This window comes from Lepidochelys kempii, chromosome 23 (genome assembly GCF_965140285.1).
Source record: "Lepidochelys kempii isolate rLepKem1 chromosome 23, rLepKem1.hap1, whole genome shotgun sequence".
In the NCBI taxonomy this organism is placed as follows: Eukaryota; Metazoa; Chordata; order Testudines; family Cheloniidae; genus Lepidochelys; species Lepidochelys kempii.
This window is the reverse complement of record NC_136402.1, coordinates 8,183,036-8,207,740: the sequence shown is the minus strand read 5'-3', so window position 1 is coordinate 8,207,740 and position 24,705 is coordinate 8,183,036. Positions and strand designations below refer to the sequence as shown.

The 24,705-nt window shown below is 64.1% G+C and overlaps 1 protein-coding gene across 4 annotated transcripts; it reads right to left on the bottom strand.

Moving 5' to 3' along the window:
- Positions 1-587: 587 nt before the first annotated feature.
- Positions 588-23,204, bottom strand: RTN2 (reticulon 2). 4 transcript variants are annotated; one of them, XM_073321717.2, is made up of 11 exons: positions 22,993-23,203; positions 18,615-18,659; positions 16,715-17,203; positions 14,689-14,943; positions 13,280-13,375; positions 8,996-9,203; positions 7,459-7,597; positions 3,074-3,143; positions 2,861-2,907; positions 2,191-2,249; positions 588-1,372 (listed from the first exon to the last, which is right to left on the bottom strand). In XM_073321717.2, the coding sequence occupies exons 1-11, from the start codon at positions 23,021-23,023 to the stop codon at positions 1,330-1,332; spliced, it is 1,482 nt and encodes a 493-aa protein (XP_073177818.1). In that variant the 5' UTR covers positions 23,024-23,203; the 3' UTR covers positions 588-1,329. The 4 variants fall into 4 exon arrangements, with proteins under 4 accessions (XP_073177818.1, XP_073177815.1, XP_073177817.1 ...); XM_073321714.2 differs by lacking the exon at positions 13,280-13,375 and adding an exon at positions 11,415-11,471 and having other exon boundaries at positions 22,993-23,202; XM_073321716.2 differs by lacking the exons at positions 2,861-2,907; positions 13,280-13,375 and adding an exon at positions 11,415-11,471 and having other exon boundaries at positions 22,993-23,204.
- Between the last annotated feature and the right edge of the window lie 1,501 nt (positions 23,205-24,705).

Genomic DNA, 24,705 nt, shown 5'->3' with positions numbered 1-24,705 from the left:
ACCTGGAGATGGCCTTTGGCCTGGGGTCCTGCTGGGAGCAGGGGGAGCTCTGGGGTGCCACGTTCCCAGCTCAGGGTGCCAGCTGCCTTGGGGTTGATGGTGCCAAGTGCAGGGGGCACCTGAGATACAGACCATGGTGTAGACCCTGGGCCATGACCCAGCCCTGCTGGCCCCCACCTCCCCTCCCGCCGGTTCCCCCCTCCCCTCGCTCTGCCCTGCTGGCCCCCCCCTCCCCTCCTGCCAGTTCCCCCCCTCCCCTCGCTCTGCTCAGCTCTGTGCTGGGTTAAGGGATCACGTCTAGGGGGGCATCCCAGGGGCAGCCGCTGCCCAGACAGTGTGGGATGGGCTCCATGCAGCCCCCCTCCCCCACCTGTGTCTTGCTTCTGGACCAGTGCCCAAGCTGAGCATCCCCCTCCCTTCCCCGACTGCTCAGGGGCTGGGTGGGCAGCGATTACGGGGTGGGAGGGCCCCTGCTGTGACCCCCGCCACCTACTCTCCCAGCCTCGGGAGCTCCCCCTGCTGGTGGCTGGGAGCCATTCCCACCCCCTGTGCCCAGTTGTGGCCGCAGTGAAGGACCCTGCCCAGCGGATTTTTCCACCAGCGTTTTTATTAAAGTGTAAATCTGAGTGGAGCTTTGCGGGCGCCAGGGCTGCGCCTGCCCCACGGCACCAGGGGGTGGCCCCAGGCCAAGTCCAAGAAGGGTCCACCGGACTAAAAACAGTGTGGAGAGGCGGCGGGGGGGGGGCGGGGTTGGGGCTCGGACACAACAGGCTGCCAGCCCCTGGGCTCCCAACCAATCACAGACCCTGAATTCACTTAGGTCCAAGCCCCCCTGCCCCCCCGGGGAAACCAGACCCCTCCAGCCCTGAGGAGCCAGGGGCCTGCCCCTTCCCCACCCCCACCTCGCAGGGCCAGGCCCTGCCGGGCTCATGCTGGGGCTGCGGCTTGGAGGCAGGAAGCAGGCAGGGCCCAGCACGCCGTGCCACTCGGCCCAAGGCAGTGGGTGGCATGCAGGGGCCTCTTGTTAGGGCAGGCTGCACCCGGTGCTACAGCCCAGGGTGGTGGCCGAATCACAGGGGCCCCTCTCAGTCACCCCCCGCCACCTCCGGAGCCCTGAATGTCCAGGGAGCTGCCTCCTGCCCCAGCCCCACAACACACAGGGCCAGGGGGGCAGCGCAGGGGCTGAAGTGTAGGCAGGTTCCTGACCAGGAGAGGGGCCTCAGTCCCTTTCCCTGAGGCGGGAGGTGTCACCGGCGAGGAAAGGGTCCGGGGGGGAGCAGTGGGGGGGGGCAGGGGCATCATTGCTGTGAGTCGGGCTGGGGCAGTCGCTCATTCTGGCTTCGCTTTGGCACTTGGAAGCTTGGCCTGAATCCTAAAGGGGAGAAAGAGAAACATCACCACGGCGGTTTAATACCCCCTGGCCTGGGCTGGAGCCCCTCCCCCGCCTCCTCGGCACCCACGCATGGCAAGACGGGCACAGAGTCACTGGGTTACCCATGCTCCAGCCCTGTCTCCCCAGGTCTGACCCCCTGGCACTCAGCCCCCCGGGCCAGCCCCTAGAGGGGAGCATGCTCACATCCCGCAGGACACCTGGGCTGGGCAGGGCTGGACGGGCAAAGGAGTCACTGCAGGGCGTTCAACCCAGCAGCCCCGCAGGGAAATACCGTGGGGACACCGTGCTGCAGGCCCTCTCCCCCTGCCTTCAGTGCTGACCCCAATACCCCAGCAGTGGGGCAGGGAGCTCATCAAGGAGTGCTGTCGTGCAAGGGCAAGGGGCTGGGGGCTCGGCAGGTGACACTGTGCTGCAGGGAGCTCAGCAGGGGGCGCTGTGCTGCAGGGAGCAGGCCCGGGGGCTTGGCGGGGGGGTGCCGCACTGCCGGGACTGGGTGCTCGGCGGGGGGGTGCCGCACTGCAGGGGGTGTCATCTCTGGGCTGTGTTGTGGGGTCACTACAGCTGCCTGGGAGACAATGAGCTGTGGCCCCTGTGTGGTTCCTGGCAGAGCCAGGAGCTCGTCCCCTCCCTCCATGGCAGACACGGGTAGGGTGACCAGCTGTCCCGATTTTATAGGGACAGTCCCGATTTTGGGGTGTTTTTCTTATATAGGCTCCTATTACCCCCCCACCCCCATCCTGATTTTTCACACTTGCTGTCTGGTCACCCTAGACACAAGGGGTGCAGGGGGCCCTTACTTGGCTCTGAGGTTACTCAGCTGGTTCCTCACCAGCCCAACGTACTGGTCGATCTGTGCCTGGAACAGATGAAGTGAGAGGTAAACGGGGGCTGGGGGGGGGTCTGGGCAACAGCCCCCACCAGAGACCATCGCAGAACTATGGGGCCCCTGGAGAGCCAGGACTCACTGCCTGGGGTGCCCCCGACGCCTCCGGGGATCCCTGAACAAAGGTGAGAGCTCCAGGGAATGTTGGGGTTGGTCCTGCTCTGAGCAGGGGGTTGGACTCGAACCTCCTGAGGTCTCTTCCAACCCTGCTATTCTACGATTCTATGAATGGGACACGGGGCCTGTCCCCTCTAGGGGGCGCCATCTCCCATCCAGCCCCAGGGTGGGGGAATAGCTAGCTCAGGGGGGCAGGGAATGGGACATGGGGCCTTTCCCATCTAGGGGGCGCTGGATCCCAGCCGGCCCTAGGGCGGGGGACTCCCTAGCTCAGAAGGTGGGGAGTGGGACATGGGGCCTTTCCCCCCTAGGGGGTGTTGTGTCTCTCCTGCCCTGGGGCGGGTGCAGAGCCAGACGGCTCCTGGGGCTGCAGAACTGCCAGCAGCAGCCCGTGAGCTGGGGTGCGCTGGTCAGGCTAGCCCCTCCCGATGGCGCACGTGGCCCTGAGCCACCCCCCGACCACTCACCTGGTGCTGTCGGTAGAGCAGGGGGAAAGTAAATGCACTTATCACACCTGGGGGCAGAAAGGGGCAGGTCAGAAACACACACCCCCTGCTGCTCCCAGCATCCCCTGCTGGGGGAGGCCCCCACAGCCAGCACTACCCACCTGCTGCCTACACGGTGGTCCTGCCCCGCACACACCCCCTCCCCGACCCCCCTTCACCCCCATCTGCCCTTACCCAGGATGAGCAGCGTCAGCCCGTTGAACACGGCTCCCACGTAGGTGAGGATGTAGAACAGGAAGGCGAACTGCAAGCAGGAGAGAGCACAGTGAGAGTGGGGCAGGCCTCCCTCCCCCCCGCCCGTCCAGGGGCTGCAGCCTGCCCCAGCCTGCCAGGGAGCAGCAGCCCCACGTGGGGGGAAGGAGCCGGGCTGGTTCTGCTCAGCAGAGACTCATGCGGGTCCCTGCTCCCAGCCTCCAGCAGGGGTCGCTGAGCAGCCAGGGCTTCCTGCCCAGGGAAGCTGGCAGGTGCACAGCAGGGCTGGGGAGAGGGAGCAGTTCCCTGCTAGTCTTGTGGGTTCATGGCCGTGGCTCTTGGCCTGACGCCTGAGACCCACAGAGACCAGCGTGCAGCTGCGACCCACTCTGTCCTGGGCGCATCCGTCCAAGCCGGCAGCCCCACCTGGCCCCGCGTGCCCGCTCCCTGCCAGGGATGCTAGTAGCAGGTTTTCGCCCGGAACACCAGGTCAAAAAGGGACCCTGGTGGCTCCGGTCAGCACCGCCGACCAGCCGTTAAAAGTCCGGGTGGCGGTACTGCAAGGCTAAGGCAGGCTAGCCCTACTCCGCTGGCTGTCCCTGCCCCGATCACTGGCTCTGCACTCCCACTGGCCAAGAACCGTGGCCAATGGGTGCTGGGGTTTGGGGCGGTACCTGCGGGCGAGAGCAGCGCGCAGAATCTCCTGGCCCCCCTGCCTAGAAGCCGGACATGCTGGCCGGTTCTGGGGTGCAGCGCAAAGAGAGGACAGGCAGGGAGCCTGCCTTAGCCCCACTGCGCCGCTGACCGGGAGCCGCCCGAGGTAAGCCCATGCCCCAACCCCCTGCCCCAGCCCTGAGCTCCCACCCAAACCCGAAGCCCCCTCCTGCACCCCAAACCCCTCATCCCCAGCCCCAGCCGAGACCCCACACCCTGAGCCCATACCCCCTCTTGCACCCCAAACCCCTCATCCTCAGCCCAACCCCCCAGCCCGCACCCCCAACCCAGAGCTCTCACCCCTTCCCACACCCCAACCTCCTGCCTCAACCCACAGCCCCCTCCTGCACTCCAAATCCCTTGGCCCCCCTCACCCCAAATCCCTCATCCCCAGCCCCACCCCAGAGCCCACACCCCTAGTCAGACCCCTCACATCTTCCCAACCCCAACTCCTGGACCCAGCCCAGAGCTCCCTCCTAAATGCCCCAAACCCCTCATTCCCGGCCCCACCCCAAAGCCTGCACCCCAGCCGGAGCCCACACCCCAGCCTCAACCCCCTGTCCCAGCCCAGTGAAAGTGAGAGCAAGCAATGGAGGGAGGGGGGATGGAGTGGGCAGGGGGTGTGGCCTTGGAGAAAAGGCGGGGCCTCCAGGCAGGGGGCAGGGCCAGGGTGTTCGATTTTGTGAGATTAGAAAATTGACAACCCTAAATCCAACTCTCAGAGTCCCAGGGGCCCAGGTGCTGCAGGCGCGTGGGGGTCGCTGCCCGACAGCAGGGGCAGGGGAGGGCTGTGCGCAGACAGGCCAGCGCTGGAATCCAGAACACCGCACAGCTTGCTGCAGGGTACCAGGTGTCACAACCCAATGGCCCCCTCCCTCAGGGGATCCCCTGGGGAGACAGATCAGCACTGTATGTTGCTAATGCTGTTGCAGGCATCACAAAGCATTTTGGGAAGAGTTAAAGGTGTAAGTGTGGAGTGGAAAATTCCTTTGCAGGTTGCAAAAGGCCGAAGAGGGAGGGAGAAAGACAGGAACAGGTTAACTCAACGATTCAGCTAGGCTTGAAAATAAGGGGCAAAACTGCCGCTCAAGGCCAATGCACACACAAACAAGCTCCCTGCTGCTAAACAGCCAAAAGCCTGTAAAAGAAAAACAACTGAACCAAACAGACCTAAAAATGGGGTGCAAAGCTAGTAAAAATGCAAAGCTCAGCAACTGGGAACATAACAGTCTCACGACCCTGAAGCCAATGTGTTTTGGGGAAACCAAGAAAGCCTCAAAAGGCCGGTTTAAACTGGCACACAGAGCTTAAAAACCAAAGGTCCCCCCCAAAAAAAAACACCCCCAAAAAAACCCAGGGTCTTAAAAACCCTCCCAAGAGCTGAGGCAAATCGGAGATCAACAGCAGATCCTAAACAACCCGTCCACCCCTCCCCTTCTTCTTACATTACACCCCGGCGTGGCCAGCCTTGGGTAGTACGGGTGTAGGTATGAAAGTGGGTTAGGGCTTGGGGCACTAACGCTTCCTTCCTTCCTCTGAGTGACGTGGGGAACCCCCCAGTGCTCTCCGCTGTTATTTTATTATTTTATCAATAAACTTTAAAACTTAAACCCTTGGTGTACTCCATCATCTCCTCCCCTAACAACCCTGCAGCCTCAGCCTAATCACCTGATGCCTCAGGCAAATTGATAACTGAAATCTGTCACGCAGGCAGGGTCAGAGCCCGGGGAGGAGTGGGGAAAGACCGGCCTCAGCTGACTCTGCGCTGGGCCTGAGTGCCGGAGCAGGAGCAGCCCCAGCGCCTTCCAGCTCAGGCAGGGGCATGGGGAGGGCAGCTGGAGGTCTGATCCCTGCGTGCGAAGCCATGGGGGTCAGTTCTGGTGCTTCAAGGCCGGCTGTGAGTGTGTGACGGCTGTGCCTGCATCTTCCCAGTGCCCTGGCCTGGCGCCCGCCCTGCACCAGCCCCAGCCAAGTGGCCTGACCATCACCGGGCCACCTCCCTCGCCCACCTGGCGTGGCCATCACCTGGCCGCCTCCCGACTGGCCAAACGGCCTGGGCATTGCTGGGCCATGTCCCCAGCCTCAGGCTCTGGCTCTCCCGGAACCCCCAAAAACTCTGCAGAGTGGGTATCCCCCTCCAGCAGGCACGGGAAGCCCTTCACCTGCTCCCCACCACCCCTTGCTAATCACTGACCCCCACCCCCATGGAAAGGAGTCCCACATTGCTGACTACCCCCCCCCCCCCAGTTCCTGCTCCCTCCTGCCAGACCCAGGGGTAGGTACCAGCTCCCCACCCATGACTCCCTAATGGCCAAGGAGAGCATATAATGGGGGGCTAGATAAATCCAAGGGGAGAAGGCAAAAAACCTTCCCCCACTGTGCCCCAAGCCCCATGGGAAGGGGGGGTAAACAGAGGTCAACACTTAGAATCATAGAATCATAGAATCATAGAATATCAGGGTTGGAAGGGACCCCAGAAGGTCATCTAGTCCAACCCCCTGCTCAAAGCAGGACCAATTCCCAGTTAAATCATCCCAGCCAGGGCTTTGTCAAGCCTGACCTTAAAAACCTCTAAGGAAGGAGATTCTACCACCTCCCTAGGTAACGCATTCCAGTGTTTCACCACCCTCTTAGTGAAAAAGTTTTTCCTAATATCCAATCTAAACCTCCCCCACTGCAACTTGAGACCATTACTCCTCGTTCTGTCATCTGCTACCATTGAGAACAGTCTAGAGCCATCCTCTTTGGAACCCCCTTTCAGGTAGTTGAAAGCAGCTATCAAATCCCCCCTCATTCTTCTCTTCTGCAGGCTAAACAATCCCAGCTCCCTCAGCCTCTCCTCATAACTCATGTGTTCCAGTCCCCTAATCATTTTTGTTGCCCTTCGCTGGACTCTCTCCAATTTATCCACATCCTTCTTGAAGTGTGGGGCCCAAAACTGGACACAGTACTCCAGATGAGGCCTCACCAATGTCGAATAGAGGGGAACGATCACGTCCCTCGATCTGCTCGCTATGCCCCTACTTATACATCCCAAAATGCCATTGGCCTTCTTGGCAACAAGGGCACACTGCTGACTCATATCCAGCTTCTCGTCCACTGTCACCCCTAGGTCCTTTTCCGCAGAACTGCTGCCTAGCCATTCGGTCCCTAGTCTGTAGCTGTGCATTGGGTTCTTCCGTCCTAAGTGCAGGACCCTGCACTTATCCTTATTGAACCTCATCAGATTCCTTTTGGCCCAATCTTCCAATTGGTCTAGGTCCTTCTGTATCCTATCCCTCCCCTCCAGCGTATCTACCACTCCTCCCAGTTTAGTATCATCCGCAAATTTGCTGAGAGTGCAATCCACACCATCCTCCAGATCATTTATGAAGATATTGAATAAAACCGGCCCCAGGACCGACCCTTGGGGCACTCCACTTGATACTGGCTGCCAACTAGACATGGAGCCATTGATCACTACCCGTTGAGCCCGACAATTTAGCCAGCTTTCTACCCACCTTATAGTGCATTCATCCAGCCCATACTTCCTTAACTTGCTGACAAGAATACTTCTCCCATCCCTACTCCAGGATGCTCACAGGGGGCCCAAACCCCCTACACCAGCAGGGACAGGGAGCTGGGGTGACCCTGCCGGGGGGGGCAACACCCACCTTGATCGAGTCCACCAGATCCTCCACCAGGAAGAGGCGTCGCAGGGTGTGTGCGGCCGCCAGGATGTCCCGGCTGAGCCGTGCGGTGAGGCGCTCCAGCTGCTCCTGGGACAGCGGCAGGTCAGCGTCCAGCTGAGCCCTGCGCACATGGGGGAGTGGGGGGTTAGCGAGTGGGAGGGATCCCAGCCAAGCACCCACCCCATAGCATCCCCTGGGAGAGGCCAGGGATGGTGTAGCTGGAAGCTCCCCATACAGCCAGTGCCCCGCCACACTCCCCACAGTGCCCCCTGCTGGGAGAGGCCGGGGCTGGCATACCTGGGGGCTCCCCACACAGCCAGCGCCCCACCACGCTCCCCACAGTGCCCCCTGCTGGGAGAGGCCGGGGCTGGCATAGTCAGGTGGCTGCTGAGGGAGGAATTCACTGGAAGGGGAGGGGGTACTCATGCGGACGGGGTGTTGGCGGTACCCACTAAAGTGGGAGTCTGGGGGCGAGGGTTAGACCCACCAGAGAGGGGAGGCTCTGAGGGTTAATCTCTGGCTGGGAGGGTGCAGGGTTGTGGGGGATCATTCAGTTGAAGGGGAGAGGATCGGGGGGCTGGCCAATGGTATGCTGGGGGACCAAGGGGACTCTCTGGAAGGAGGATGTCGGGATGGGGGTACTCACTGAAAGGGCGAAGGGTGTGTGGTTGGAGTCTTTGGGGGTCGCGCTCCCTGGCAGAGGGTCGGGGGGGTCACACTCCCTGGCAGGGACCCGGGGGAAGGTCACACTCCCTGGCAGGGCCTGAGGGGGGGTCACACTCCCTGGCAGAGAGTCGGGGGGTCACAGTCCCTGGCAGGGCTCTGGGGGGGTCGCACTCCCTGGCGGGGCCCCGGGGGGTTGCATTCCCTGGCGGGGCCCCGGGGGAAGGTCACATTCCCTGGGAGCGGGTCGAAGGGTCACAGTCCCTGGCAGGGCCCCAGGGGAGGGTCGCACTCCCTGGCGGGGCCCTGGGGGGGGGGGTCGCACAGAAGGTCCGGGGGGGTCACAGTCCCTGGCGGGGCCCCGGGGGAAGGTCACACTCCCTGGCAGAGGGTTGGGGGTCACAGTCCCTGGCAGAGCCCCAGGGGAGGGTCGCACTCCCTGGTGGGGCCCTGGGGGGCGGTTGCACAGAAGGTCCGGGGGGGTCACAGTCCCTGGCGGGGCCCCAGGGGAAGGTCACACTCCCTGGCAGAGGGTTGGGGGTCACAGTCCCTGGCAGAGCCCCAGGGGAGGGTCGCACTCCCTGGTGGGGCCCTGGGGGGCGGTTGCACAGAAGGTCCGGGGGGGTCACAGTCCCTGGCGGGGCCCCAGGGGAAGGTCACACTTCCTGGCAGAGAGCCGCGGGTCACAGTCCCTGGCAGGGCTCCGGGGGGGGTCGCACTCCCTGGCGGGGCCCCGGGGGGGGTCGCACAGAAGGTCCGGGGGGGTCGCACTCCCTGGCGGGGCCCCGGGGGGGGTCGCACAGAAGGTCCGGGGGGGTCACACTCCCTGGCGGGGCCCCGGGGGGCTCACACTCACTGGAAGGGGTTGGCGCCGTCGGAGCGGTGCAGGACCTGCAGCCCCTTGCGGCTCAGCCGCAGCGTGAGGGTGATGCCCAGCACGGCCAGGGCGCCGTAGGAGCCCACGCTGACGATGCTGAAGTGGAGCAGGCTCAGCAGAGTCACCATGATGCCGGTGAAGACGAGCGCCGAGGTGCGGGTGTCCCGCCAGTGCACCAGGTCCGCCACTGAGGGGGAGAGCGTTAGCGGGGCGTGACGGGGGGTCCTGGAGCCAGATGTGTCCATGGCCTGGGGCTTCCCCTGGGGACCCTGTCCCCGTCCCTCAGGACCCCTCCCTCTGCCTGGCCCCTCAGGGACACCCTGCCCCCTTGGGAACGTCCCGCTCAGTCCCTCAGGACCCCCACCCCCCGCCTGGCCCCTCAGGGACACCCTGCCCCCTTGGGAACGTCCCGCTCAGTCCCTCAGGACCCCCACCCCCCGCCTGGCCCCTCAGGGACCCCCTGCCCCCTTGGGAACGTCCCGCTCAGTCCCTCAGGACCCTCACCCCCCCCCCCCACCTGGGCCCTCAGGAACCCCCTGCCCCCTTGGGGACGTCCCGCTCAGTTTCTCAGGACCCCCTCCCCCTGCGTGGCCCCTCAGGGACCCCCTGCCCACTTGGGGACGTCCCGCTCAGTCCCTCGGGACCCCTCCCCCCGCCTGGCCCCTCAGGAGCGCTCTCCACTTGGGGACACTGGCTCCATCCCTCAGGACCCTCTCCCTCTGTCTGGCTCCTCAGGGATCCCCCGCCCCCTTGGGGACGTCCCGCTCAGTCCCTTGGGACCCCCTCCCCCCGCCTGGCCCTTCAGGGAACCCCTCCTCCCTGACCTGGGGACACCCGGCTCAGTCCCCCCTCTTGAGCCCCCTCCCCAAGCTTGGGTCCCTGGCTCAGGCCCTGGCCCAACACTGCATCTCATGCTTGGTCAGAACAACGAAGAGCCCCATGCAGTGAGTGCCCAGCTCCTGGGCACAAACCCTCCAGCCTGTGCCCCCATCAGTCCCCCGCCCCCTGGATATTGCAGCGCCAGGCCAGGGCACGAGCCGCCAGCAGGGCCCAGCCAGCCAGACCCAGGCCTGGACGGTTGCTGAGGTTCCCCCCAGCAGCGCCGCGCCAGGAGGGGCCCTCAGCCACACCCGGTCCCTGCAGGGGTGCTGGGGGGAGGACCCACAGCAGCAGGGCCGAGTCCAGGAGGCTGGGTCTGGGTCTCTGGCGGGGCCTGGGGGGCATCCTTGGGGCCGGGCTCTGCAGCAGGCCTGGGGCCTCGGGCGCTCCACTGGGAACAGCCAAAGGGTCAGGGATCTGGGGATGGGCCGAGGCCCCCATAGGGGTCTGGGCTCTGCTCTGGTGGGCACAGCCCTGGGGCAGGCACTCTGAGCGAGGGAGGGCTGCGGGCACAGACTGGGGGGAGGGGGTGACAGACCCTGGTAGCTGCTGCTTAGCCCAGGTCCAGTGCCCAGCCCTGATTGGGTTGTTCCAGTCCTCCCCACGGGCCAGGCTACAGGATACTTGGGGAAAAGGAATAAGGGGGCATGGAGAGTCAAGGCACCATCTGCTCTGGGCTCCCGTCGCACAGGGGGTCTGAAACTGGGCCAGGCATCCCACAGCAGCTCTGAAACCAGGACACCCCCCGCCCCCCGGGGCCAGAGACAGGAGACTCCCTTCGAATATAGAACTTAGGTGTGTTTTTATCACTTAGTTAGTTATCGAGGTTTAAAACAAAGAATCAAAATCACAGTCCGCTTGTGTACGGGTCTTGTCTCACTAGGATAGTCTGAGGCCTTGTTCTTAGGCTAAGGCCTTTGGCTAAGCACCAGGGGCAGCCAGAAGCTGGGACACGAACAGTCACATCCCAAACCAGATCCTGTCCTGATAGTGCCCATCACCACCAGATAAAGAAAAAGATCTTAAGATGGTTAAAGAAAACTTAGTTTGACAGCATCCTGTCTGGCAAGCAATCACTTATCAGTGGTTGTGAAACCCTCATTTCTGTATTGTTTTATCTTTATGGCCCCCACTTTTCTATTGTTAATCTGTCTGGTTCTCTAATTGTTTCTGTCTGTTGTATAATTAATTTTGCTAGGTGTAAGTTAATGAGGGTAGTGGGATATAACTGGTTAGAGAATTATGTTACAATATTTTAGGATTGGCTAGTTAAATTTCAGTAAAATGATTGGTTAAGGAATAGCTGAGACTATTACTATATAAATGGGTCAAACAGGGAGTGGATGGGAAATTGGAATCGTGTTTGCTAAGGAGAGGGGGAATGGGAACAGGGACACAGGGAAGGCTCTGCGGCGTGGGAGCCAGGAAGGGGACACTGGGGAACAGACTCTATCGGCATATATAGAGATAAGCCCGAGTGGTGTGAAGGGCTTCGGAATATGCTTGCTTGGAAACTAACCCCAATAAACATCGCATTGTCTGCGCCTCGGACTTCTGGTCTTTTGCTGCTTGCTGTCTGCGTGACAACCAGAGGAGAGGGTGAAAGGAAAACCCCTAACACTGGGCCAGGCATCTCACACCAGCTCTGAAACCAGGACCCCCTGGGGCCAGATACAGGAGACTCCCCCACCCCCACTCCAACAGAGCCAGTGCCCCTGCAGTGCCCCCATCTCAGCTCCCCCTGCAGGACCCACACCTCAGTGCCCCCTGCAGTGCCCACAGCTCGGCACTCCACAGTGCCAATGCCCCAGAAGGGCCATCTCAGCGCTCCTAGACAGCCAGTGCCCAGACCCTCCTCATGCTCAGCCACGCCCCACACAATGTCCAAGTGTCACTGAGTCCCTGGGCGATGCTCAGGAACTGCTCCCTATGAAGCCAGGCAGGACTCTGGGAAGTCTCCTTTCTGTGAGCAGCCTGTCTGCAGGGCAAACAGCTCACACAACATCTACCTTCCTGGGTCTGACCTCGGAGCATTCAGCATCCTCTGCCCCTCCATGCGCTTCCCCCAGCGAGTCCGCCCAGGCGGGGTCCTGGGGAAGCCAGAGGGTCCTGCCCCCCAACTCTGCAGTCAGACGTGACTCTCAGCCAGCCAGCCAGTAAAACAGAAGGTTTATTAGACGACAGGAACATGGTCTAAAACAGAGCTTGTAGGTGCAGAGAACAGGACCCTCAGCCGGGTCCATTTTGGGGGGCAGTGAGCCAGACAACCCCGTCTGCACTTCACTCCATGTCTCCAGCCAGCCCCAAACTGAAACTCCCTCCAGCCCCTCCTCCTCTGGGCTTTGTCCCTTTCCCGGGCCAGGAGGTCACCGGATTCCTTTGTTCTCCAACCCTTTAGCTCTCACCTTCCAGGGGGGAAGGACCAGACCATCAGTTGCCAGGAAACAGGGTGTCGGCCATTCTCTGTGTCCAGACCCCTGCACACACCTGCCCTCTAGGGCTCTGCAAGGATCATACACCCTCATCCCACCACCTAGAGACTTAAGAACTGCCTAGGGGAAACTGAGGCACCCCCACAATATTCAGAGGAAACATTAAGAACAGTCCCGCTTCGTCACACCAAGGCATGAGAGTACCCCGGCCACTGGCCCTGCGTGTACAGGGGTAACGCCTGACTCCCTGAAAGGCTGCATGTGCCAGCTTCCACCCCTCAGGGCGTGCCATATACTGCCCCACCAGTGCCCACTCCCCTTCCACACCCTGCCAGTGCCCACTCCCCTCCTGTGCCCGTGCCACATCAGTGCCCACTCCATGTATGTTCCCAGTGCCCTTGTTCCTCCCCAGGCAGATGCCTCTCTCTGTAACACGAGATGCCCAGGAGCTGGGGACACCCTGTTCCCACCCCCATCGCCCATCCTGCTAAGTGCCACCCCAGCCCTGCCCTTTTACATGGTAGTGGGGGGGCCTTGCTTCCCAGGGGGTTGGGGGAGGTCACCCCTTTGTGGACGACTCGTGGCTAAGTTTAGCTGCCGGCCTGCAGCTGTCGGGATGGTGCCGCTCCCCCTCCTCCACCTAGTAACTGACAGGCCCAAATGCCAGGCTGGGGGCATGTTGCTCACAGGCATTGACTGGGGTGGGGTGGTCACAACCTTGAGGATTGGGGCCCCCCAGCAATCACTATGACCCCCAGCTTTGATCCCAACCCCCACAGAGCTTCCATCTGCCCTGCTCTCCCAGCCCAGCCCAGCCCTGCCCGCAACGTCCCCCCAGCCACTCCCTGGCCCCCAAGAATGACCCAGCCCCAGTCCCTGTCTGAGCCCAGCCCCCCAATGCCCCCAGCCGTCCTCAGCCCTGTGATACCCCCCCCGATGGGGCATGTCTAACCTGCGCTACCCATCGCGAGTCCTTTCCCTGCAGCACGGTGCGAGGGTCCCGTCGCCTCGGCACACCGTCTCCGGGTGGGGGCTGGGGGCTGCAGGGCTGCACAAGGGGGGAGCCCGGGGGCTATTTATAGCCAACGAATGCCAGCTGCCATCTCCCATCACCCCATCCCCCTTCCTGTCCTGCACGGGGGCTCGGCCACACCAAGGATGGGAGGGACGGTGCCGATGGGCAGCGGTGGGGGGGCAGGACGGTCCAGTGCCTAAAGCACAGGACTAGGAGCCAGAACTCCTGGGTTCTGCCCCTGGATCTATAGGGGAGTGGGGTGCAGTGATCAGAGCGGGGGGGCTGGGAGCCAGGACTCCTCGGTTCTGTCCCCAGCTCTGGGAAGGGAGTGGGGTCCAAGGGTGAAACGGGGGAAATCAGGACTCCTAGGTTCTATTCCGTGCTCTTCTGTGGACAGATCAGTGTGAACCACAGAATGCCGAGCTGACTCCAGCTGAGAAGGATTCTGCTAACTGGAACCCCTTCCCCTGCAGGGTCAGTCGGATACACCCTGTTCTTCAGTGCTGCACAGCTGTGTAGCAGCCCCTGCACCCCACCCCAGAGGTGGCTGCATTACAGCACTGGGCAAGGGATCCCTGTATAACCAGCCCCTGCGCCCCACCCCAGAGCTGGCTGCATTACAGCACTGGGCAAGGGATCCCTGTATAACCAGCCCCTGTGCCCCACCCCAGAGCTGGCTGCATTACAGCACTGGGCGAGGGATCCCTGTATAACCAGCCCCTATGCCCCACCCCAGAGCTGGCTGCATTACAGAACTGGGCGAGGGATCCCTGTATAACCAGCCCCTGTGCCCCACCCCAGAGCTGGCTGCATTACAGCACTGGGCAAGGGATCCCTGTATAACCAGCCCCTGTGCCCCACCCCAGAGCTGGCTGCATTACAGCACTGGGCAAGGCTCCCTGTAAAACCAGCCCCTGAGCCCCAGCCCAGCCTGGCCCTGCAGGAGGCTGGAGCGTCCCCCTTCCAGCTGTGGCATTCTCTGGGAGGCATGTGCCAGCCCCAGTCTCTCCTCTACTGCTCCGGGACGTGCTGCTGTCAGCACCGGGGCTATGTTTACCCGCTGACTCGCCTGCCCTGGGATCCTGCTCTGGCACCAGCCCACAAGATGGGAGGAGCTCTTGGGGGCGGGGACTGAGGCAGCCCTGCCAGCACCCAGCTGGGGACTCCAGCGCTGCGAGTTCCCCACGGCAATGCCCCATCCAGAACACCAGTGCGGTGAGCTTCCCCAGAGCAGTGCCCTGCCTGGGACTCCAGTGCTGCGAGATTCGGCCACAGCCCTGTTATTCACCTGTCCCTTGCCCCCCCCCCCCCAGCTCCCAGCTTCTGCGTCTTCATTGGCTGCTCACCTATCATGTATACGCCCAGAGTGCTCCCGGATTGGTCCAGCCCATCCAGCTGCTGTTCTGTGATTGGTTCCAAATCTGCCGGCTCCCCCTCCTCCTCTGGCTCCAGCTCCTCCTCCCCTGGGCTGGGGGCGGCTGAGATCTGGGGGGGGGGCTGGCTGCCCTCGGCGTAAGCGAGCCCGGGGGTGCCCCCTGCAGGACACGGCATGAGGGCTTTGGGCCCCGGGCGGTCCCCTGGTGCTGTCTCCGGAGCAGCCTCTGCCACAGGCAGGGGGGTGAGGGGTCATTGCCAGGGTCATCGCCTGCCTGACACCCCACGAGCCCGGCGGTGGTCCCCTCCAGCAACACAGCCTGCTCCAGCCCCCCAAGAGAGCCCCTGCTCCATCCCCCCATCTGCCACCTCCCTTCCCCCCGCCAGAGCCCCTCCTCCATCCCCCTAGCCACCTCCCTTCCCTTCCCCCCCAACAGAGCCCCTCTTCCATCCCCCCATCCACCACCTCCCTTCCCTTCCCCCCGCCAGAGCCCCTCTTCCATCCCCCCATCTGCCACCTCACTTCCCTTCCCCCCGCCAGAGCCCCTCCTCCATCCCCCCATCCGCCACCTCCCTTCCCCCCGCCAGAGCCCCTCCTCCATCCCCCCAGCCGCCACCTCCCTTCCCTTCCCCCCGCCAGAGCCCCTCCTCCATCCCCCCAGCCGCCACCTCCCTTCCCTTCCCCCTGCCAGAGCCCCTCCTCCATCCCCCCAGCCGCCACCTCCCTTCCCTTCCCCCTGCCAGAGCCCCTCCTCCATCCCCCCATCCACCACCTCCCTTCCCTTCCCCCTACAGAACCCCTCTTCCATCCCCCCATCTGCCACCTCCCTTCCCTTCCCCCCGCCAGAGCCCCTCCTCCATCCCCCCATCCGCCACCTCCCTTCCCCCCGCCAGAGCCCCTCCTCCATCCCCCCAGCCGCCACCTCCCTTCCCTTCCCCCCGCCAGAGCCCCTCTTCCATCCTCCACCTCCCTTCCCTTCCCCCCGCCAGAGCCCCTCCTCCATCCCCCCAGCCGCCACCTCCCTTCCCTTCCCCCTGCCAGAGCCCCTCCTCCATCCCCCCATCCACCACCTCCCTTCCCTTCCCCCTACAGAACCCCTCTTCCATCCCCCCATCTGCCACCTCCCTTCCCTTCCCCCCGCCAGAGCCCCTCCTCCATCCCCCCATCTGCCACCTCCCTTCCCTTCCCCCCGCCAGAGCCCCTCCTCCATCCCCCCATCCGCCACCTCCCTTCCCCCACCAGAGCCCCTCTTCCATCCCCCCATCCGCCACCTCCCTTCCCCCCGCCAGAGCCCCTCCTCCATCCCCCCATCCGCCACCTCCCTTCCCTTCCCCCCGCCAGAGCCCCTCTTCCAACCCCCCATCCGCCACCTCCCTTCCCCCCGCCAGAGCCCCTCTTCCATCCCCCCATCCGCCACCTCCCTTCCCCCCGCCAGAGCCCCTCTTCCGTCCCCCCAGCCACCACCTCCCTTCCCTTCCCCCCGCCAGAGCCCCTCTTCCAACCCCCCATCTGCCACCTCCCTTCCCTTCCCCCCGCCAGAGCCCCTCCTCCATCCCCCCATCTGCCACCTCCCTTCCTTTCCCCCCGCCAGAGCCCCTCTTCCAACCCCCCATCCGCCACCTCCCTTCCCTTCCCCCCACCAGAGCCCCTCCTCCATCCCCCAGCCACCACCTCCCTTCCCTTCCCCCCGCCAGAGCCCCATCCCCCCATCTGCCACCTCCCTTCCCTTCCCCCCGCCAGAGCCCCTCTTCCAACCCCCCATCCGCCACCTCCCTTCCCTTCCCCCCCCAACAGAGCCCCTCCTCCATCCCCCCAGCCACCTCCCTTCCCTTCCCCCCCTACAGAACCCCTCTTCCATCTCCCCATCTGCCACCTCCCTTCCCCCCAACAGAGCCCCTCCTCCATCCCCCCATCCGCCACCTCCCTTCCCTTCCCCCCCAACAGAGCCCCTCCTCCCTCCCCCCCCCACAACAGAGCCCCTCTCCCATGGTTCCTACCTGAGTGTGCGGCGAGGGCTCCCGGCTGCTCTGCTGCCCCAAAAGGGCGGGGGCAGGGCCCACCCCTGCCTGGCATGACTTGTGGCTCTTCCCACCCCAGGGAGCTGGGCTCATCCGCGTAGCTCAGCGGGGCATCCCAGGCCGAGAAGGGTTCCAGCCCCTGGCACTGCCCGGCCAGCAGCCCCTGCTCGCCCTCGGGCGACTGGCACAGGCTGGGGATGTTCTCCAGGCTGTCGCCCAGCGCGGGCACCAAGGTCTCGCAGGTCTCGGGGCGGGGCAGGGGGCCCCTCATCCGGCGGGCCAGGGAGTCCCGCCGCCCCCGGGGGCCAGGCTCGCTGGGGGGGATGGCGTCGGGGCCACCCGCGAAGGTGATGTAGGAGAAGGTCAGCTCCCTCGGGGTCCCCCAGTCCAGGGATGTCTCCTCCTCCTCGTCCTCGGAGAACTCCCGCGCCGTCTGCAGCTCCGGGAAATCCGACTCGTCATTGCCGCCTGCCGGGGAGGCGCGGGGGTTACTGGGGCAGAGAGGCCGGGCAAGGAGGGAAAAGGAACCTCAGACCCCTGCCAGGGACTGGACTGTGGGGGATCTGCCCCGCCCCCCTCCCCCCACAACTCCCTGATGAAGACCGGACTGTGGGGGATCCAACCCCCCAAACCTCACCAGGGACCGGGCTATGAGGGGCTCTGCCCCCCCTCAGCCTCCGATGGGGGACTGGACTGTGGGGGATCCAACCCCCCAAACCCCACCAGGGACCAGGCTGTGAGGGGCTCTGCCCCCCTGTGATGAAGTGGGGGCTTTTCTTGTTTTTTTCTTGTTTTTTTCCAATGGTTTGCATGCAGAAGGGGGTGGGACTCAGTTTCCCTGGGTGTTACTGGTTTAACGAGGTGATGGGAGAAGGAGTTTGTTGGTACAGAGAACCCACGAGGGAACTTGGGACCCCGGCCAATGGCCTGGAGAATGGAGACCCCAGCGACTGGTGACCAGGATGCCCAGCTCGGGAGTCACAGGCGGGTCTGGGCAGTGGGAGAACAATGGGCTGCGGAGAGAGGACCCTGGTGTCCTGACCAGCTGGTTCCAGCAAAGGACTGGCTGAGAGGAGAGGAGGCCCAAGCAACCCTGTTTACCTGGATAGAAGAGAATGGACAGAGGTGGGGCTTGTGGGCAGGTGATATCAGATGCCCAGCTGGAAAGGGGAGGTGGGGGGTGGGGGGCTCAGGGCTGGAGGGAGAGAGCAGGCAGAGCCCACCTGGATGCAGGGGAGACTTGGATGTGCTGGGCTGAGGGAGGCCAGGCCTGAGGCCCTGAGAGTTTCCTGTGCTGGGTTCAGACGCTCAATAAACCCTCCTGTTTTACGCTGGCTGAGAGTCGCTCTGGTCTAGAGATCAGGGTGGCATTATTCCCTCTGGGCGTGGGGGTCCCAGGGGTCCAGAGCGAGTGGACTCCCTGAGGGGGCGCACGGCGAGAGACAGGTGTGCTAAGGATCAGAGAGGTGCGGTTCCAGGAGGCGGAGGGGCTTAACCCCCCAGACAGAGTGGATCCCCGAGAAGGGCTGTCACACTGAAGGGGACCATACTGGGCCAGGAGTGGGCAGGACCTGTGAGTCTGTGACACCCCATCATCCCCCCGATGGAGACCAGGCCGTGGGGGATCCAACCCTCCAAACCCCACCAGGGACCGGGGCTGTGAGGGGATCTGCCCCCCACACACTGTCAACCTCCCAATGGGGACTGGGCCATGGGGGATCCAACCCCCCAACCCTCATGGGGGACCAGGCTGGGAGGGGATCTGCCCCCCATCCTCCAGGCTGTGGGGGATCCAAACCCCATCAGGGATGGGACTGTGAGGGGCTCCGCCCCCCGTGCTGGGAGCTCTGGGGACAGGGCATGGGGGGCAGAGACTCACCGTCTGTGGAGTCAGGTGTGGTGGAGACAGTAGAAGGAGATTCTTCTGCAAGAGACAGAGGGAGGCACGAGGGTCAGTCTACTCCAAAGCCCCAGACCAGCAATGAGTCCACACACCCCTGAGCCCCCAACCCCTCCACCCCACTCCCTGCAGCCCAGCGCCCCCTAGCGCCACACTGGCGCATCGGGGCCAGCACTGACTGCCAGGGGAGAGCACCCTCTACTGAGCACCTCAACCCACTCCCTGCCAGGCACTGAGCATTCCTGGGGGCTCAACCATTTTGCATCTTTTACTACCAGACCAAACCCTGAGTAGTGATTCCAAGCAGCGCAATCTAACCCACTGCCTCACCCGATGCCCAGGCTGCGGGCAGGTGCCAACTAGAACATCCATTGCAACAAACTCTCTCCTATTCCCGGCCCTGCTGACCAGCGTCCTCACTAACCCCAGGGGAGAATGCCCCATTCAGCTGCAGGATATAAGTACCTGTATGCAAAGACCCAGGGGATCTCTCCAGCACCCAAGCTGCATCCTTCCCCCACATGCTGTCTCCCACTCTGTTCCCCTTCCTTCCCCCAGCCCCTCCCAACCATCACCACCCCCCTTGCTCTAACTGCCCCCCAATATATGCAGGGGCAGTTTGCTGGGGAGACTCAGAGACAGGCTGATCTGAGCTGGGGTCCTTGGGATGGCTTTACCCTGCAACCCCCCCTATTGGGACACTGACTCTTGGGGCAGCCCCTTGGGGCAAACTTCTTGGTTGGAGGGCCACATCTGGATGGGGATATTGCATGCAGGGCCAAGAATGTAGGGCTGGGGCAGGGAGTTGGGGTGCGGGAGGGAGTGTGGGGTGTGGGAGGAGGTGCGGTATGCAGGAAGGGTCTCAGGGCAGGGAGTTGGGGTGCAGGGTTCAGGAGGGGTACGGCAGGGGGCTCAGGGCAGGGGATTGGGGCGGAGGAGGGGTGTGAGGGCTACAAGGGGGCTCAGGGCAGGGGGTTGGGGTACAGGGTGCAGGAGGGGTTCAGGGTGCGGCAGGGGGTTGGCGTGCCGGCAGGGAGCTTAGGGCAGGGAGTTGGGGTGCGGGGTGCAGGAGGGGTTCAGGGTGCAGCCTCTGGCCTGGCGCCACTTACCTGGAGTGGCTCCAGGATGGCAGCAGCATGCAGCGGGGCTAAGGCGGGCTCCCTTCCTGCCCTGGCCCTGCGCCGCTCCAGGAAGCGGCCAGCACCACGTCCCTGCGGCCCCTGGGTGAGCGGGGGGCAGAGGGCTCTGCGCACTGCCCTCCCCTGTGGGTACCCACTGGCCACGGTTCCCATTGGCCACGGTTCCCTGTTCCTGGCCAATGGGAGCTGCGGGGGGCAGTGCCTGGAGGCAAGGGCCGCACACGGAGCCATCTGCCCCCTTCTCCCCCAGGGGCCGCAGGGACATGGTGCCAGCCACTTCCAGCAGCAGTATGGGGCCAGGGCAGGCAGGAAACCTGCCTTACCCCCGCTGCGCCACAGGGCTGGCAATCCCGCGGGTCAGATCCAAAGCCCTGGTGGGCCGGATCCGGCCCCCGGGCCATAGTTTGCCCACCCCTGCCCTAGCCAGACCCAGGGGGCCTATTTCAGGCTGCCCAACAGGGGGCACCACGTGCGAGCCCCACTGGCTGAGGCAGGTCTCTCCCCACAGACGGTCGGGCAGGTGCTGCCACCTCCCACCACAGTCTGTTCCCGGAACTGACCTCATCCCCTCCCCACGGCTGCTCAGAGCCCCGCCATGTTGAGGCCAGGGGGTTAATGCAGGAGCTGGGCCGGTGCCAGGGCCCTGGCAGGTGAAGGAGCCTCCTCCTGCCCCAAACTGTCCGGTTTCCTGGCAGGTCTGGTCAGGACAGGGGGGCTTAAGGCAAAGCCCAGCTGCTGAGAGGAAAGGGCCAGGGGTGAAGGGAGGGGCACTGTGCTGCAGGGTTCGGGAGGGGGCGCTGTGCGGTCAGGGCAGGGCTCAGGAGGGGGGCACCGTGCAGCCAGGGGCAGGGCTCAGTAGGGGGTGCCATGCGGTCAGGGCGGGGCTCAGCAGGGGGCGCTGTGCGATCGAGGCAGGGCTCAGCCCTGTGGTCAGGGGCAGGGCTCAGTAGGGGGCGCCATGCGGTCAGGGCGGGGCTCAGCAGGGGGCGCTGTGTGATTGAGGCAGGGCTCAGCCCTGTGGTCAGGGGCAAGGCTCAGCAGGGGGTGCCGTGAGGTCAGGGCTCAGCAGGGGGCGCTGTGCAATCGAGGCAGGGCTCAGCAGGGGGTGCAGTGAGGTCAGGGCTCAGCAGGGGGCGCTGTGCGATCGAGGCAGGGCTCAGCCCTGTGGTCAGGGGCAAGGCTCAGCAGGGGGTGCCGTGAGGTCAGGGCTCAGCAGGGGGCGCTGTGCGATCGAGGCAGGGCTCAGCCCTGTGGTCAGGGGCAAGGCTCAGCAGGGGGTGCCGTGAGGTCAGGGCTCAGCAGGGGGCGCTGTGCAATCGAGGCACGGCTCAGCCCTGTGGTCAGGGGCAAGGCTCAGCAGGGGGCGCTGTGCTGCTGGTGGGAGATTGTTGTCCTTTGAATCACTGATGTTAAGGCCCTGACTCCTTCACCTTCCAGTTCCCCAGGCTCTTCCGCAAAGGGCTGAGCCCCGACCCCAGGGCACTGGCCAGCCTCTCACTTGGGGAACAGCCAGTAACGCTGGTGCCTGGGGTCAGCCCTGCCTGCAAATGTGCCCCACAGCACAGCGCCCCCTAGTGTGATTGCGGGAATGGGTCAGCCCTGCCGGTGCCAATAGCACAGCGCCCCCTAGTGCAAACTGCAGGAATGGAGTTAGCCCTGACCACTCCGCCCATCGAGTCCCGGTGAATAATGGCAGGGAAATGAAATTCCTGTTTTACCAAATACTTAAAGAGTTTTTGGAACTTTGTTTTTAATCTCTGACTGGGACCAAACCCCTCCTGCATGTTCCTGAAGCCGGAATGAGGTCGGCTCCCCGAGGCGCATCTAGGGAGCTGCCCAGAACAGAGCACATGATGTCTCGGCCACCCAGGGCCAGAGAAGCCTGGGGGCTGGGAACGATTTTCTGACAGAAAAGGGAAATTTTAGAGCAAAACTGAAATTTTCCTGAGAAATGTTCAATGTTGCAGAAAGTAGTAAATTCCCAGTAGTAAATTCCCGACAGGGACATTCAGCTCTGTGTGTGTGCAGGGCCTGGCACAATGGGGCCTGCCCCATGGCTGTAAGGTCTTAGGCCCTACCATAACACACCTAATAGCTGTAAAATGTACAGCACCTGGCACAATGGGGCCTTCCCCATGGCTGGGGGGGGTCCCTAGGCACTACCGTAATACACCTAATAGCAATTCAAATGTACAGCGCCTGACACAATGGGGGCCTGCCCCATGGCTGGAGTTCCCAGCTGCTACAGTAACACACCCAATAGCAATACAAATGTACAGCACCTGACACAATGGGGGCCTGCCCCATGGCTGGGGCTCGTGGATGGTACCCTAATACACCTAATAAACAATAATCATTCCTGCCAGCACCTCTTGTACCCTGCCGCTTGATCCTTAGCAGCCTCAGGCCTCGGAGTCCCCCCAGCTCCCGCGGAGCCCTGACCGCCCCCGGCCCTGCGTCCTGGGCCGGAGTGGGGGGTGGCTGGGTCACCCACCGGCCCCGCCGTCGAATTTCAGCACTGTCCCCCCGACCCCCCAGAGCAACGGCGGGGAGCGGCCCCAGCCTGGGGATGCGGATGGAGCAGCGCCCCTGGGGGCACCAGCTGCGGCAGGGGCCAGACTCCGCCCCAGGCCCTCGGCTGCCGCTCTCCGCCCAGCCCAGGTGCTGAACCGGCCCGGAGCCCGCGACGCGCCCCGCCCAGGGGCCCTGCAGCCCCCGGGAAGCCGCCTGCCGCCGCGCCCGGGCCACGGCCAGGCCCCGGGGCGCAGAGCAGCTGCCCGCGGAGCCGGAGAGAGATTCCCCCGCGTCGGGTCCCCAGCGGCCCGGCTCCGTCCGGGGACCCCGCGAGCACCGCAGCTGGAGCCGCTAGGCCGGGCGGGGGGCGCACGGGGGCACCGGACAAGATCCCTCCACGCACGGGCCCGATCCTCCCCACGCCCCCCCCCGCCCCGCCCGGGCCCGATCCTCCAGCCTGACCCTGGTCCCGCCCGCCGGGCCGGGCCGATGCCCCCACCCAGTCCCGATCCACCCTCCCGGCTCGGGGCCCGCTCCCCCAGCCTGCCCAGCCTGCCCCTGGTCGCCCCCCGCTCAGGCCCCATCCCACCTCCCTGTCCCGATCCTCCCCCCCGCGGGCCCGATCCCCCGGCCTGACTCTGGTTCCTCCCCCCCCCCCCCCCGCCCGGGCTCGAGCCCCGCGCCCCGCCCCGCCCGCTACGTACTGCAGTGGGCGAACCCCAGGACCTGCCCCATCGCCCCGCAGTTCCCTTCATGGGGCTCGCGGTGCGCTGCGGCGGCGCTGCCCCCCGGCTCCCCCCGGCTCTCATCTCCCCGGCCCCATGCTGCTGCCGCCGGCCGGCCTGATGGGGAAGCCGCGGCTCTGCAGCTCGCTGCCCCCTCCGCGCCGGCCTGCGAGCGATTGCGGGGGGGGAGTGGGGGGGGCTGCGGAGGAGGGAGGGCGGCGGCTCACAAAGGCGAGGGGCGGGGAGTGTCTGTGTGCGGGGGGGAGAGACGCAGACAAAGGGGGACTGAGACAAAGGCGCAGGGGAAGGGAGAGAACGTGGGGGGCAGATCCTGGTGGGGATGGAGAGGGAGGGGTGGGGGTAGGTCCTGGAGGGGTGGAGAGGGAGAGGTGGGCGTAGGTCCTGGGGTGGGGGCAGAGGGAGGAGTGGGGGCAGATCCTGGGGTGGGTGGAGAGGGAGGGGTGGGGGTAGGTCCTGGGGTGGGTGGAGAGGGAGAGGTGGGGGTAGGTCCTGGGGTGGGTGCAGAGGGAGGGATGGGGGTATGGCCTTGGGGTGGGGGCAGAGGGAGGGGTGGGGGTAGGTCCTGGGGTGGGTGGAGAGGGAGGTGTGGGGGTAGGTCCTGGGGTGGGTGCAGAGGGAGGGATGGGGGTAGGACGTGTCTGAGAGCACTCTGGGGAAAGAGGCGTTAACGGCGTGATGGGATGGGAGTGGTGGGGGGGTAGTCGCAGGGGCCATGCTGGGCGAGGGTAGGAGCCCCTCCTCCACCTGGTCATCCCAAACCGCTACCCCCCAGCCCATGCCATGCCCCCCTGGCACTCTGAGCCCCTTCTCACTCACTCTCATGCCACCCCAAGCACCCAGATCTGCAGCTCCTGGGCATGGGGACCGGAGTGCCTGGCTCACCACCCGGGGTGCAGCTGGTAGGGCCTGTGGGGACGGGGCATCTCCATGGAGATGGTGGGACCCCGGGCATCACTTCCCCCGGTGGGTTGAGGGCGGGGCCAGAGATGAGCCCCCACCAGAGGTGCAGCCCAGCCTGGGACTCCTCGCCAGGCTGAGTGGGGTGGCACGGACCCTGCTCTGGGGTGACCAGACAGCAAATGTGAAAATTCGGGACAGGGGTGGGGGGTAATAGGAGCCTATATAAGAAAAAGACCCAAAAATCAGGACCGTCTCTATAAAATCAAGACATCTGATCACCCTACCCTGCACTTCCCCACCTCCTGCCTGGGGGTATACAGCCTGGGGACCACAGGGGACAGCACCGCCCCCTTCTGGGCGTAACAGAGTCAGCACGTTAGTAATGACCCAACACTTCTCTAGTGCCTCTCCCTACGGATACCCCCAGCATGCTATGCAGCCACCTCTGGGGTGGGGCGTGGGGCTGTTTATACAGGGATCCGTCGGCTGGTGCTGAGATGCAGCCACCTCTGGGGGAGGTAGGATGCATAAATACAGTCATCCAGCAACTGTGATGAAGTGGGGGAGTTTCTTGTTTTTCCTTGTTGCCTAGGTGGAATTTTCTTGGTTTTCCTATAGTTTGCATGCAGAGGGGGTGGGACTCAGTTTCCCTAGGTGCTACAGGTTTAACAAGGTGATGGGAGAGGGAGTTTGTTGTTACAGAGGACCGGCGAGGGAACTTGGGACCCCAACCACTAGCCTGGAGAATGGATACCCCAGAGACCGGTGACC